We start from the raw sequence: 15,223 nt of genomic DNA on the forward strand, positions 1-15,223 counted from the left end.
CTCTCTCTCTCTCTCTCTCTCTCTCTCTCTCTCTCTCCTCTCTCTTCTCTCCTCTCTCTCTCCTCTCTCTCTCTCTCCTCTCTCTCTCTCTCTCTCTCCTCTCTCTCTCTCTCTCTCTCTCTCTCTCTCTCTCTCTCTCTCTTCTCACTCTCTCTCTCTCTCTCTCTCTCTCTCACTCTCTCTCTCTCTCTCTCTCTCTCTCTCTCTCTCTCTCTCTCCTCTCTCTCTCTCTCTCTCTCTCTCTCTCTCTCTCTCTCTCTCTCTCTCTCACACTCTCTCTCCTCTCTCTCTCTCTTCTCTCTCTCTCTCTCTCTCTCTCTCTCTCTCTCTCTCTCTCTCTCTCTCTCTCTCTCTCTCTCTCTTCTCTCTCTCTCTCTCTCTCTCTCTCTCTCTCTCTCTCTCTCTCTCTCTCTCTCTCTCTCTCTCTCTCTCTCTCTCTCTCTCTCTCTCTCACTCTCTCTCTCTCTCACTCTCTCTCTCTCTCACTCTCTCTCTCTCTCTCTCTCTCTCTCTCTCCCCCTCTCTCTCTCTCCTCTCTCTCTCTCTCTCTCTCCCCCCCCTTCCCTCTTCGATCCACCCATCCCTACCCTGACTACTCTACCTATATTCTAGCCTGTTCCTATTCTTATTCCGATTATTGCACATTTCCTACTCTGTTATCTTGGTTTACGCTTCCTTATATACCTGTTATATTTCTGCTCGCTTATCTTCTTCTTTCTGAGCTTTTGAAGCCACGCTTCAACATTTGTATCTATCCTCCACTCACTATGTCCTCCTCCTGATCTTCCCTCATTTCCCTGCAATTCTCTTGTTAGATGCTCAGATTGCCATACCTGTCCCCACACAGGTCGCATCCTCTTGCTTCGTCTCCCAGCCAGTATTTGTTCAGTTTCTGCATTTCCGCATCTTACTTGGGCTACTAACTTTTGACTTTCCCCTCTTCCCTCCTTACTTAGGTATTCTGGTAACTCTGCCACTCTTATAAACTTGTACCTTTTGTTGTATTTTGACTGCTCTATCCTTGTATATTGTTCTTGCCGTTGTACTCAATATCTCTCTCCTTTAGCCTCTCCGCTACCTCCATCTCTAGCCTTATCATCTCTTCCACCCCTGCTTGGCTCCATCCGTTTCTCTTTAAGTATTCCTCCCTTTCTTTCCCGCTTTCGCCCTGAACTTTCCCTGATTCCTTTTCCTTCAGACATTCCTTGACTATCTTCCTCCCTGCTCTGTTTCTTACTCACAAGGGACAATAGTATGACAGTTTTCTTGCAGTTTAATATCTCTTATATTAACTTGATGTTAGAATGTTTGATAATATAACATTTTAAAGAAATTATAGAAATTATTATTTCCTCTGCAAGTAATTTAATAAATTAAAACTAAAGTGTGACAGTACCTATCTAAAAATTTTAATTTTAATTTTAATGTGTTCTTAAGTTTTGTATACATTGCTAGTGCATAGTTTGAGAATTCGTTTATAATGACTTAAAACAATATTAAATGACTAATTTCCAATAAATGAAAATTGTATGATTGGTACATAAATAAATTATTTTAATGGCATTTTACTTTTCGTTTGAAAAAAGTATCAGGTGTCTGCAAAAATTTGAGTCTTCTTTTCAGTATCCTTTTATTTCTACATAACATACTAGTTGATGATGAAGATGGTTATTAGACACATTGATAGCAGACAAACAATTGTTCAAAAAGACAGAAGATTGTAACTATTATAATTATAAGTCATTATGGATGAAAGATTGAAAAAATCTGAAATTTTTCTATACACGTAATAAAAGGTCTTCCCCTCTCTTTAATAGCGTCCACTAATTCTGCAAAAATAATGATGAGACTAATTGGATGAAAGAGTTTATAAGAAACCATTTATTCTATATTTAACACCTATACCAGCTACACAAAAATACATCAAGAAAAAAATGATAATTAATTTTGAATATATACAGAAAAAACATTTTTTGAATAAGACTACGAAAGTAGAAAAGTACATTATTATATTCTATGTTTACATTGTTACAAATTTTAGCATAAACATTGTAACTTGAATATAATTAAACAAATATGTCAGCCTATTGAACTTATTCTTTAAACAAACAAACATGCAACACGTAGTTATCGAATATTATCCTAATTTGTTTTGCAGTTCTATGAAATAATAAAAAATGTTTTTATTGCGTGGCAAACTAGGAGACCCCACGACCTTCAGATCACCGATTTTGTTGAAACCTTGCACACTTATAGATCTCTTACTCCAGTTTACGAATATATACCATTATGGGGATAGATATTCAACAGCTTTCGATATATTGACAATTCAAATTACATTGCCCCAGCAAAATACAATATTCTTTCTATGGGACAACAAAAGCCTGATGTGACTTGGAGATAACATACCATATTTTCACACGGAAGATCAGTGTTCAAATTCTGCCTACTGATACAATTGTTTTCTTAATTTTATTATATGTACGTTACCACGACAGGCTCTTGTTGTCCTCTCGAAAGAATATTATATTTTACTGGAGCAATGAAACTTTAATTGTCAATATCTCGTAAGCTATTGAGTATTTGCCCCAATAATGGTATATATTCGTAAACAGGAGATCTATAAGATCTATAGAATCTATAAGTGTGCGAAGTTTCCATAAAATTGGTAACCCGAAGGTCTTGGTATCTCCTTATATGACATGAGCTATTAAGTTTGTTTATATATATTCTTAAAAGTACTTATGTAATAAATTACCGTTAAAATGTATTGTTTATTTGTTGTAACAATGATTGTTTCAAATTTGTTCTTTTTAAGAATGACTAATTCTACATTATAGTACTTTTATCTGTGTATCAGTTTGCACTCCATTTAGCATTTGATATGACATTCTTACAAAATGATGATAACTCTGAATATTTGTACTATTTTCTCAAAAAGTCACAACTTTTTATTTATATTACTGTCACAATAAATGAACGGTATTGCAAAAAATATTTTATAATACAAAACTTACCCTTTCCAGTTTATGAGACTAATGATGAAACAAACTGGTAGCCCCAATAGCAAAAAGTAATAATGTTTTCTACGCTCATCTCTTTCGTATGAAAAATTCACAAAGTTCTTTGGCATTAAATGTCGAAAAGTATTGACATTCTGAATTATTAACACTGGCTTCTGAACATTCTTGCCCAAGGTGTTGCGAGTTAAAGTGCTTATAACCTTACTAACAAACATTTTCAATATTTACTAAGAAATTTACAGTTGGACAAAAAGATTTATGTACTACGTAATGGAGTCGTTTATTTAAAATTTAACTGTTATCATTTAAAACGAATGTTTCATTGACTCTTATTATTTAATAACACCAATTTGAATGCTTATGTTATCACTACTTTTCGTCAGAACTTAATTAACTTATGTCACAATGGTAATTTTATTTCCTTTGTACTGATATCCAATTCACTTTGTTTTTTACTGAATGCGTAAATACCGAGGAAATACTTAACGAATCCGAAAATATACGTGTACACACACAATACATATAGGACATACTAAACCATCGAAGCAGTACGGAAATATCAAAACTATCCTACTGTGGTTCATACGCGTGGAATAAAATAATTCTCCCAAATTCTGTTCACGAATGTTACAGAAAATTTCATTCCTGCAGTGTGAACCATTTTCTCATTTACTCATACATAGTATATTTGGCTGTAATTTTGCCTCATAACCAATAATTTATTTACCGAAAGGCTATAGCCGGTTTTGGGGGCCAAATCGGCCCTGGAAGGGATTTTATTCCAATTTGCGCCATTCGATAGCCTACCAAAAAAGATACCTTTCAGCCAAGTTTTAGCCCTATAGCTCATATGTAAGGGTAGTTATAGAGGAAAAACGAAAATCCAGTTTTTGGCCCATTTTCCCCATTTAATGACAATTTAAAATTCTGAAAAAAATCTGACACATTTCGGACACCAAACCACATACTTTGAGTCGTTTCCAGATTTTTCCGTTGCAAACTCTGGCTGTAAAAATCGAAAAACACGAAAAAAATCGAAAAAATACAGATTTCATATGGAAATCTAAGAGTGACAACAACAGAATTAATTTAGCAATAAGATATTGTCCTAAGTATTATGCTCAATTTTTTTCAAATTCCTGCGATTGGTGCGTCATAGTAGGAAAAAATAAAAACCACTTTTTTCTGCGTTTTTTCCGTGAAAAACTAAGTTATAACTACCGTAAAAATATATTATGTAATATTAAACATCCCTAAGTTCAGAGAAACATCGTCCAGACTTAAAAAATTGCGTAATACAAAAAACGACAATTATACTACGCAGGATATATCCCAATATTTCCAGGTTCTCATCCCGTCCCGGTCCAATTTTTTTTTTTCTTTAATCAGATGTTTTTTCGATTTCTAACCGTATGATTGTTGTTACGCTGTTGTAAAAACATTTTTTAACTATGTTTAAACTATTTTTTAATCATTTTCCGGAAAAATATTTTTGGAGTACTTTCGGCCTTTAGTCATCTACGGGCTGTATTATTTATCTACTTAACATCTTTTTTACATGGAATAAGTGCATCGACTTGTCTATTAAATCTTTTATCTTTAGTCGGTACATTACTTATTGTTAATAATAAATCTAGTTTATAAAAAAACCAATTTTTGGCGCAAATTGGAATAAAATCCCTTCCAGGGCCGATTTGGCCCCCAAAACCGGCTATAGCCTTTCCTGGGAAAATACTTTGCTATTATTTTTAGTTTCAAAGTTTATTACGAATCTTATGTTTCATTTTAACCATTTTTCCAATAATATATAGTTTGAAAGTTTCAGTTGCTATTTTTGATTGAACGTAATTATTGTATATTATTGATTATATATATACCCAATCCAAAAGCCGGTCATTATGATGTCGAGATCATGCTTGGAGCAGGATTTGGTCCCTAGTTGCTATGAATTTGCCGACCAAAACCTGTCGACAAATGGAGAGCCTATGCTGGAACAGATGGGACATAATTTGAGTGCAGAGCTTGCAGGCAGAATTCGAAGGCAAAATGAGGGCACCCTGTCCTCGTGTAGAAGGCAGGTCGGTCATACTAAGAGCGGACCTAGCCTTGCTCTAAGAGTAAATATCGGACGAAATCAGAATAAACCTTACTGTAGGAGCGAAATTCGGAATTCTCTATTGAAACTTCTCAATTATATAATTTTAAGTTTCATGTAAAACAGCAAGGTATACTCCCGATTTTGCCTGATATTTAAGAGTAAATATAAAAAGAGCTCTTAGTGCGACCGACCTGCCTTCTTTAAGCGACCGACCAACTCTGTACACGAGGGCAGGGTGTATCCCCGTTTTGTCTTCGTTTTGCCCTCGAATTCCTCCTACAAAAATTGCACTCAAACTTTAGCTACATGCTGAAACAGAAGGGTCGCAATTTGTACACCAGTTTTGGTGGCAAATTCAAAGCAAATCAAGAGCAAATTGCTTACTGGTTACAGCCGGGGACAAAATTAAGTAAATACCCTTTAACAACTAATAACTTGTTTAATATTAAATCAAACAACTTAAGTTTTTTTGAGACGTTAGAAGGATCAGTTTACTAGCTAATGTAGTAAAACATTAATTAAAAATTACCACGGGTCTAAACTGCGAAAAACAAAGTAAAGATTTTAACTTTTTTATTTGTACTCATAACGAAAATTTGAAACGTATATTTCGTAAATCTAAGTGAGTTATGTACATACACAAAGTTTCATCGAAACCTGTTAATGTTGTTATGAGCTACAAATATTTGAAGATGAGAGCTTAAATGAATGTCGCTCTTATGTGATCAGTGTTCATAGCTTATAACAACGCTAATAGATTTCGATGCACTTTTAACCGTGCATATAACTTATTTAGATTTACAAAACGGATGTTTTAAAGCAGTGGTAGACACAGTAGGGCACCCTGAGCCGCTTTTTTTTTATTGTGAGAGAAATGCATTCTGCATCCCCCGAACCCCCTGGGAGGGGAACGAGGGTATGTGGGGCTCCCCGGCGATGTGTACAATGCCGGGTATACCGACACTAAACCCCACGGTGGTCTCCCTGTGCTAATTGGGAGGCGGTCGGGATCTCGAAATCGAATGCAACCGACCACCCCCCTGCCCCTGTTAACTACGGCCCCATCCTAGGGGGAGGGAAGATCCTTCCATGTGAGAGCCGCTCGGATGGGCGACACGAGTCCCAGCTCGGCCCCCAGAGAACCTCTCCCTCGCTCGAGGGGTGGAGAAGCCCAGGGGTTGAGCGGGGGTTTCGTGATGGTGTACCTGGGGGACTTTAATGCAAAGGCTACCATGTGGGTGAACCTCAGGACTGACTCCCGCGGCAGGGCCATGGAGGAATAGGCGGAGGGACTGGAGCTCCGGCTGATGAACCGGGGCTCCGTGGCCACGTGCATGCGGTGGAATGGGTGGTCTATTACCGACCTGACATGGGCCACACCCGCAGCCGTGCGCCGTGTGTCCGCCTGACGGGTGGCCGAGGAGTGCGAGACTCTATCAGACCACCTCTATGTTACCATGGAGGTGGATGCCACCTCTCGGGCGGATAGGACCCTCCGAGCGAGAAGCATCCGGTCCACGCCCAGGAGATGGGCGCGAAAGCAGCTGTACGGAGATGTCTTCAAAGCCGCAGCTCTTGCCTACTCGTGGCTGGGAGCCAGGCAATGCGGGGCCATGTCTGCAAAGCAAGGTTTTAACACTCGAGCCCTGATGAGAGGTTCGTTCCGCGGCTGCGGGAACGTAAGTTCACTTGAGAATTATTCTCGTGAACCCCAAATATAGAAATACGAGATATGACGTGAGTTTTCAGTCTAGAGCTAAAGAACGTCAGTCAGCCCCACCTGAGGCTACACAACAACGACGTGGTCCTAGACCTAAGCCTCAAAGAAATTTTAGAGGTCACCTGAAAGAGGTTTTGGCCCTCCGAAGCCACAGCATCTGTCAACAACTTCAAGTACCCCAAAGAACGATCCAATGCTCCGAAGGAAGGACTTATCGCCCAAGAATTGGTCATTTATCCGAGTTGCCTAGCACTACCTAGTATAGCGACTCAATTAGACCAAACAATCTCGTTAGTAGATACCGGTTTTAGCCGAAGGTTGCCTGAATCTGCGTTCCACTACTATTGCGCAGCTATGACTTATGCACGTTTAACAAGATGTTAGGTCGCCCATTACAGTATCAAGAGAAGCCCTTTATGGATTCGGTCTACTCAGGAAACTTCCAGTTACCAGCTGGATTAAGTTTTTATCTTAATGGATTTGGAAATTTTAAACTTAACGATCCTGAAGTACGAATCCGAGCTAAGCCTCGCACATATGAACATTCCAACGAGGATGAATACATTGGTTGGTTTGGAAAGATTGATTCAACTACTCATTGGTTGTACATGTCATACCCATGTTTGGCAGTGTAAACCATGCGCGTGCAGATGGATATTATTTATTCTGGAGCACGAAATTTACCATCAGAGTGGAATTTACCAGCAGACATTGCATCGGACGCTGAATCTGTTTTACCGACAGGCAACTTACTTGGCTACGGCACAGACGAGGTATAGGAGTAGACCAATCACCCAATGTATTTTTCTGTCTCACGCTCGGGGGGCTCTAGAGCCACCGTACCATTCCGTGTCACATCCTACCGTATCATCCAAAACTAATATTGTCGAACCGATATTCTACAATGGCGCTGTTGCTGATATAATTTTAAATCTCATGTCGAGGATTCATATGATGAATGAGACAAAAGAATGTTGTTTCCTCTTAATTCCATTACGGCTGTTACGCGAGTGCATCGAAGGAGACGTAAAGTAATAATAATAATAACGTAACGTCTCCGGCTGAGAATATTTTGGTCCCGGATCGAATCCCGCATGGAATGATTTTTTTTTTCGTTAAACACTTTTTTCTTGTTCTTTCTACTACATCAGTCTTCTTCCCTGTGCAATTACAACTACAACAGTGTAATAACATAATTATAAGAAATTAAATTAGTTCAATATTAGCCAAAAGTAAGAATGTAGTTTAAATTTAATTTAATAAAATATGACGTTGAAATCACTAATTTCATTTGACTATTTAATAGCTACCTATTCAATCTACTTCTGATATTGCTTTTCATTTGCAGCATATATATTCTAATAAATTTAATTATTTGGGATTGATAAAAGATTGAACAACAATATTTATAATAATTAGTTTTGAACATTTTTTAAGGGTAATTAAATTTAAAAAACAAAAAGAATTATTTAAAAATACAAAATATATTTCAGTACATACCATTAAACCCGATTCTTTTTAATTTTTTCAGTTTAAATTTCACTTTGATATCTTTTTTAGTTCAAAAGTTATAGCAAAATATGCGCCTCGCCGAACCGGGAATCGAATGCGCTACTTCCAGACATAGTTGGGCACTATTTAGATAACAAATTATTTAAATAACTTAATTTATATTAATTAGAGATTTTGTACACAAGATTTACATGTTAGTTACATATTTCATATAAAACAATTAAGCTGTACGTTCTAATCCTGGTTAAAAAAATAATGTGCGTTCAGTTTTATACTAAAAGACTGACCGGTTCTGTGCCATGCTAAGGCTGAGCAGATGTCAGCACTATATCGGGAACGCCGAAAACCCGGGCGTGAGCACTCTCATTCCTCTCTGCCATCGATAATCGATGCGGAATTACCTCGGGTAGCGCTCCCGTATTCTGCGAGCTTCCGTGCGGGCCTATAGAGAGTGGTTCGAACCACACTAATTGCAACTATTTCGTCGTTACTGATGGAAAAATGACGTCGTAAGATTTACAACGGCACAATCTCTACAATGCGATGCTTTATCTTCCAGGGAAAGTTCGGGCACTTGAAAGATCTAGTAAACAGAGATAGCGAATTAGCTGGCGACAAGGTGTCTTTAGAAGTTGTAGTCCTGAGATAGAACTAGAATTTATCTGTGCAGACGCTTGTTTGGAGATGTTCACAGTATGTATGAACATTATAGCTTTAAATAAACGAGTTAAGTGACTAAAAAGCATTTACTGTTAAATTCGCCGCTATCTACATTTTCTTCTCCGATTTTTCTTACTTTTCTTTTTTTTTTTACATAGCATTCGATAATCCTAGTATCTCGCTCCTCCAACGACCATGTCATTTTCAAATCTCACAGCAACACATCCTTTATTATGAGTTTGCTCTATTTAAATGGTGAGCTATTAGTACAATTTGTTATTAAATCAACTTTATTTGTTAAACAAGGATAACTTTATTGTGGACCTTAACCGTACTTGTTCACAGCTGTATTTGTATTTATTTATATTATATGTGTATTAAAATTACATGTAATAACTATAAATATAAAGAGCAAACATTTGGTAAATATTTCCCAACTTAGAAAAGTTAAAAAAGAATAAAAAAACGTAAAAAAGTATAATATTGATAAATAGTGATAATTAAAAAATTATCTAACAAATGTATAATGTAGTCAATAAACACATTAAAAATTTTTTGTGAAATCATACATACTTCCCTTTGGATTTGCACTTACCTAATTTTTTATAACGTACTTGATTCATACGAGACATTAACATATACAGAACCGGTAAACAAAATATAAGTAAGTACATTCTTAAGAATGTTGGAAAATGGAATGCAAAATTCCAAGAATTAGGCAAGGAATAAGTAAATTGTTCTGTTTCTTCAAAATATGGAACATTTCTTAATATTATAACCCATTCGCAAAGAAATCCTAGCGGATATAACGGCATCCACATAGTGTATCTAAGCCATGTTAAAAAGGGAATTTCAATTTTTAGTAATTGCGTTATATAATAAGGGTATCTGACTATTTCTATTATACTCCAAGCAAGAAATAGATAAAAAACAACAGGTTTTGTTTGCATACGAGGTTCAGCTTCAATCATAGCGAATAAAACAAATGCCCTACCACCCACTTGTATAAATGATATCAAGGTGTTACTTTTAGTGTAACCAAATAAAGAGTGCATAACTTCTAGAAATTGTAAAAGCTGTATAAACTTTATTGGGTTTCCAACAGCAGCGTATGTATCTTTCATGGAAGCTAAAAATAAAAATTCAATTTTTCAATAACCACCTTAATTATTATTGTAGCCAATATGAAATCATAAGTATTTAAATGTTTACTAACCTGGTCCATCTCGTAAATACATTATTGCCATTACAGTGACAATATAAGTAAAACCAACAAACTGGCAAAGATTATAAAATATTAAGTACACCATTTTGGAATCTTCTAGGGAATAAATAAAGATAAATAATTAATGCTGTCACTGAATTTTAAGAAATTTGCTATTCAGAGATGAGAAAGACGGCTGGCGAGCACAGGGATAAAAGCAAAATGGTATTAACGTTTCAACCCACAATGAAAGCGAATATGCGTAAGAAACAATCAGATCCGCGATTCTTCGTCCAGCCATCGTCTCATTTCGGAACTAAGCAGTTATATCTGGACATAAACACTCTAACACAACCACCTATATTATTATCTTTTTTGGTAAACTCATAAGAATATTTCTTGTTTTTCATAAATAAAATAGTTGAACACATACAAAGTAATTATTTTGATAAGGACTCGTCATTGTGTCGTTTGTAATAAAATGTTACAAAATTTTTATACGTTTAATCCTTTTGTCTAGAACATTTGTTCATATCATACACATTTCTCAAGATATTTGGGCGTTTCGAGGTAAAACATATACACCACATATGCATACTCTATCTTGTTTTTTAATAATATCTTTTTAAAATCAAAATCAACATAGTAGCATATTGAAGTTATGAGTAGTAATAAATAATTTTATGAATTTGCTTGAAACAAGGAAAATATCGTTTTCTCAACATTTTTGGTCTGGTGGATTCGAGCAGCTTCCTCCCCCTAGTGTTCTACGTAACGCTAACGACCCCAAGCTCACAAGTTATAGTTTCTAGAGTTAATGCCAGAAGACTGACTCTAATCATCCTGTGGCACATATTCCGACTATTTAATTTATTTTGCAAAAATACAAGGCCTACAGCTCGAAAACTTATAAACAATAGCTTGCAAATATCAAAAATTATCATTTTAATCAGACAAATGTCGTAAATATGTTAGTGAAAGTCCCATAAAAAATAATGAAAAATAAAGAAGTTTTGTTATAGGATTAGTAGTGCTCTCCTGGTCTCACACCGATATACCCGACCCGTATTATGATTGCACTTCTCGGCGACCGAGATCTCTCGAGCTTCTTGTCTCCTCGCGAGGCATACCCCGCGGTAGTGAGGGTAGTTCTGGGACTTTTATCTGCCAGATATTTCATACATATATCGGGGAAAGACTTGCTTTTTTCTTTTAATCAAATGGATCATTGGATCGTTATATTACGTAGATCGATTTTGCAGAACAACATGTAATAAAGTATTACAGTAAAATGTTAAAAGAGTCATAATTTATGAAATATTCTCAGTTAGAAAAGATTGGCGATAGGAATTTTCAAATACACTGTTAAATGCTGTTTAGCTTGTTGTCGTTATATTTGGTGTTTACGTTACAATGTCATGTCAAAGGTGACATATCCGGTAAGGGTTAATACATAATAAATTTTAATTGAATAAATTTCAATTTAAGGTTATATTAGCGACCATAGTAATTAATGCGGAATTTTAATGGGTCAGCTTTAGCTCTTCCGTTACGGGTCAGTTTCCCGCGAATCTGCATTACAATTCGCTTACTTTTTCGAGTTTTATGAATTATTGAATTTTTAATGAAATCAATTGAAATTAATATATGACCCAGGCAGAGTCACCAGATTAAGACTTGTCTACCCACTCTACCTTCCCTTTTTACGACGCTATAGTAGATTGTAGAGATGTAGTCGTTTCGGCGTCTCTATTTCTCAATACGCCCTATCGGAACCTTGATACGATCGTATGTAATTGGATAGCTTCGGGATCCCGAAAAGACATACGTAGCCGAATAGTTTCGGGATCACGAAGAAACATGGGTGCCCGGATCCTTTCGGGATCCCGAAACATATCATAGTTTCCGGGGCCCGGTCGTTCCTGAACCGACCCAAGTGTCGGTAATCCTGAGATTTCAGGTTCCCGCACAAGTCTGTATAGGACGAATTATAAAGAAATGATAAAACATTTTTATACCTAGTTAGTCAACCCTATTTCAAGCAAATTTTGATCCGTGTTTGTAATTGTAAATACTTTGCGAGAGAAGGCGGTCATTATGATGTGAAGACCATGCTTGCAGTTGCAATTGCATGCCAAATCCATGTCAAACCTTGTCCTCGTAAAGAGGACACTAAGAGTGAATGTATTTAAGTTACCCAGTTAGCCAAATCTGTTTCAAGCAAATTTTGCCCAATGTTTATATCACACTTTGCGAGCAAAAGGCTTGTCTAAAGAACCTTAAAATATATTTTTTACTGAAATTGTTGAATTCATCCGAATGCCCACAGTAATTAAAAAACCTATATCATTATACTTCATGAAAAAATATAGATAATACATCTGAACTTGTCACCTTGGAGATCTTTTGAAACTGTATTATTTACATTTAAAAATATTTTAATTAATTCGCTACGAATGAAAATAATAGAGGTGGTTATTATATGCAGAGTTGGGCAAATTTTATTTTAAATAATAAGTAACAAATTGCAAATTCAATTAATATTTCATTTGCAAATAATAATTAAATTTTTTATTTAATTAAAGCCATTTAAATGATTTCACAAATAATTTATTTATTATTTATTATTTGCAAATAAAATGTTATTTTTTATTTGGATTTTAGAGAAGAACAAATAATAAATAATTTTTGCTTTTCTTTCGTTTGTTGTACATATGTTATAGAATGGATATTTGGTACATTAGTTTGCAAACTAAATGTTAGTTTTTACTCGAATTTAGGTGAAAAGCAAATAATGTTTTTTTTTCGTTTATCATGTAATAAATATTAATTGCCTATCTTCGTGAACTCAATGATATTGCTTAGAATGATTAAAGACCTTTATTTTCTGACTATGTACGTGTGCTCGATGCGTTGTGTCGAATAAATAATAAATAATAAGCTGTTAAATGATAATTAATAAGTAACAATTCAAATTGTATTTATATATAAGAAATAAATATTATTATATTGAATAATTTATTTAGATCTATATAAATAATAAGTAATTATTTTTTCTTTTATTTAAACCTCCAAATAAGAAATAATTTTTTATTTAAATAATCGTTTAAATTAACATTTACTTAAATGATGCCCAACTCTAATTATATGTACCTAACCTTGTATTCTATAAGAAAATATACCTTTTTTGTATCCAAATTCTTCTTTATAAAGTTTATCATACATGCCAGGATAATCATTGCATATGTCCCGTTTTTGATCTTCATTGTCTTCTGAATCTTCGCTAGTCCATTTATCAAAATCGATCTTTAACCAAGCAGGTTTTTGTGGCTGACTAGTTAATCTTGGCCACCAACCAAGACATTCTTTCTTTAATACAAAATCGACTTGAGAATCTAGTACATTATAACTACTTTCCTACAAAAATAAAAAAGCAGCTATATCAACTAAACACATACTTGTCGAGTTTTTAATTTACAAATTTATATTATTGAACATAAGAAATTACAACATTATTAAATAGTATTTATGAAACTGTGGTAAATAAATTCAATTACAGATATATATGAATTATTTCTGTTTTAAAGATATAGTATGTACCTCTACAATGTCTATAAATGTAACAAGAGTAATCTTATCAATCAATAGGCTTATGTAACTTGTCAGATAATATAAATATGCAATAACAATCTTATATTGGTATCAGAATAAAAGTAAAATACTTGCAGCATAACCAGGCAAAGTATAATTAGAGACTTTAATAAAAATACTAAATACTTATTAAATACTTCATAACAATATTTTCATAAATGATTTTCATATGATCTAACATATCAAATTAAACACAAAATACTTTACGAATAATTTATTACTGTAGTTAATTTCATGATACTGGATATTTTAATAATTTATCTATTTTTAATGATACAAGTAAATACATAAAGAAAATATGTACTATTCAATTTCAAGAAAGACATAATTTTATATTAATACCTCTTTTCAGAGATAATAGATAGTATACAAAATTAATTTCATTTTTCAATATACAACATTTTGTTTATGGTCTAAGTTGGATATTATTCCGAAAGGCACCAGTGGCTCTAATTTTAATATGTCTAAAATTAAATTTTTAGTACGGAAATGTTTACTGATAAAGTTCATGGTTGCCTAGTGTACATCTTAATTAATTTATGGAAAAGCTATCAATGAATATTCATTCATAAATGCTCGTACGTTTATTAGATAAGTTACTTGAATATTTCATGTCATATAATGTATTAAACTAATACAATTACTTAAAACAATTATAATTTCTTATAACTACATATATGTTCCCCTTTATTAAAATTGAATTAAATACCAATGCTTATTATTATTCTACATATTTTACCTCGGTGTTAATGGAAGAATTTAAATCGAGACTAAAACGATAATTATTAAATCCTTTGGCACCTTGTCCATGTGCATTAACGCACAACTTCTTTTCATCCATATCAACATTTAAATCCTAAAAAATACATTTAATACTAATGAAATGTTATAAAAAAACTGCATACACACGGATTATTTTAGAGACATACCTTAACATTGGTTAGTTCCACCTTTAATGTAACTTGACTTTTTGTTTGAGCCCAGTATACAAATGGAATTAATGTCTCAGCCATTTTTTATTTTGTGATTATTCGAATTGCATGTCACTATGAAAATACACGAAGCGATAACTGTCCACAACTGTCACTGACTGTCACTGTGTAATACCACAGACGAGGTATAAGGATAGACCTATCATCTTATGGGACTTCGTGTCCGATGTTCTGAAATATCGACCGTTCAAAAAATCAGAGGTTTTGGTATGCCCTCTACGATTTAGAGTGGTGAGTTTAGGAATTAAATTTAATCACAGGTATCGAAGGCGTAGTTGCCAAACCAATATATATCTATCCTCTCTGTATATATATGAAGATAATGAAGAGTGGACACTTTAATAAAATTTTAGGTCACAGAGT

At 34.5% G+C, this 15,223-nt stretch overlaps 2 protein-coding genes across 4 annotated transcripts in view; both read right to left on the reverse strand.

The window, feature by feature from the left end:
* Nucleotides 1–3,677, reverse strand: part of Micu1 (Mitochondrial calcium uptake 1) — a 40,108-nt gene extending 36,431 nt beyond the window's left edge. The window contains exon 1 of one of the 2 annotated variants that reach the window (XM_076799152.1): nucleotides 3,018–3,677. In XM_076799152.1, coding sequence (XP_076655267.1) covers nucleotides 3,018–3,238 — 221 coding nt within the window. In that variant the 5' untranslated portion in view covers nucleotides 3,239–3,677. The remainder of the gene's footprint in view (nucleotides 1–3,017) is intronic. The other variant, XM_076799151.1, reaches the window with a different exon arrangement.
* A 5,671-nt stretch (nucleotides 3,678–9,348) lies between these two features.
* Hacd2 (3-hydroxyacyl-CoA dehydratase 2) lies at nucleotides 9,349–14,964 on the reverse strand. 2 transcript variants are annotated; one of them, XM_076799165.1, is made up of 5 exons: nucleotides 14,798–14,964; nucleotides 14,608–14,724; nucleotides 13,400–13,634; nucleotides 10,230–10,331; nucleotides 9,349–10,142 (listed from the first exon to the last, which is right to left on the reverse strand). In XM_076799165.1, exons 1-5 carry the CDS (start codon nucleotides 14,879–14,881, stop codon nucleotides 9,577–9,579), a joined length of 1,104 nt encoding a protein of 367 aa, XP_076655280.1. In that variant the 5' UTR covers nucleotides 14,882–14,964; the 3' UTR covers nucleotides 9,349–9,576. The 2 variants fall into 2 exon arrangements, with proteins under 2 accessions (XP_076655280.1, XP_076655279.1); XM_076799164.1 differs by having other exon boundaries at nucleotides 10,230–10,334.
* Nucleotides 14,965–15,223: the final 259 nt, after the last annotated feature.

The sequence above is a fragment of the Halictus rubicundus genome, chromosome 13, assembly GCF_050948215.1.
Source record: "Halictus rubicundus isolate RS-2024b chromosome 13, iyHalRubi1_principal, whole genome shotgun sequence".
NCBI lineage: Eukaryota > Metazoa > Arthropoda > Insecta > Hymenoptera > Halictidae > Halictus > Halictus rubicundus.

Coding starts and splice junctions, on each gene's coding strand:
- Hacd2 (XM_076799164.1), bottom strand. CDS start 14,881: ATGGCTGAGACATTAATTCCATTTGTATACTGGGCTCAAACAAAAAGT. Junction 14,725..14,797: donor TGGAACTAACCAATGTTAAG/GTATGTCTCTAA, acceptor TGTATTTTTTAG/GATTTAAATGTTGATATGGA. Junction 10,143..10,229: donor GTATTTACGAGATGGACCAG/GTTAGTAAACAT, acceptor TTTTATTTTTAG/CTTCCATGAAAGATACATAC.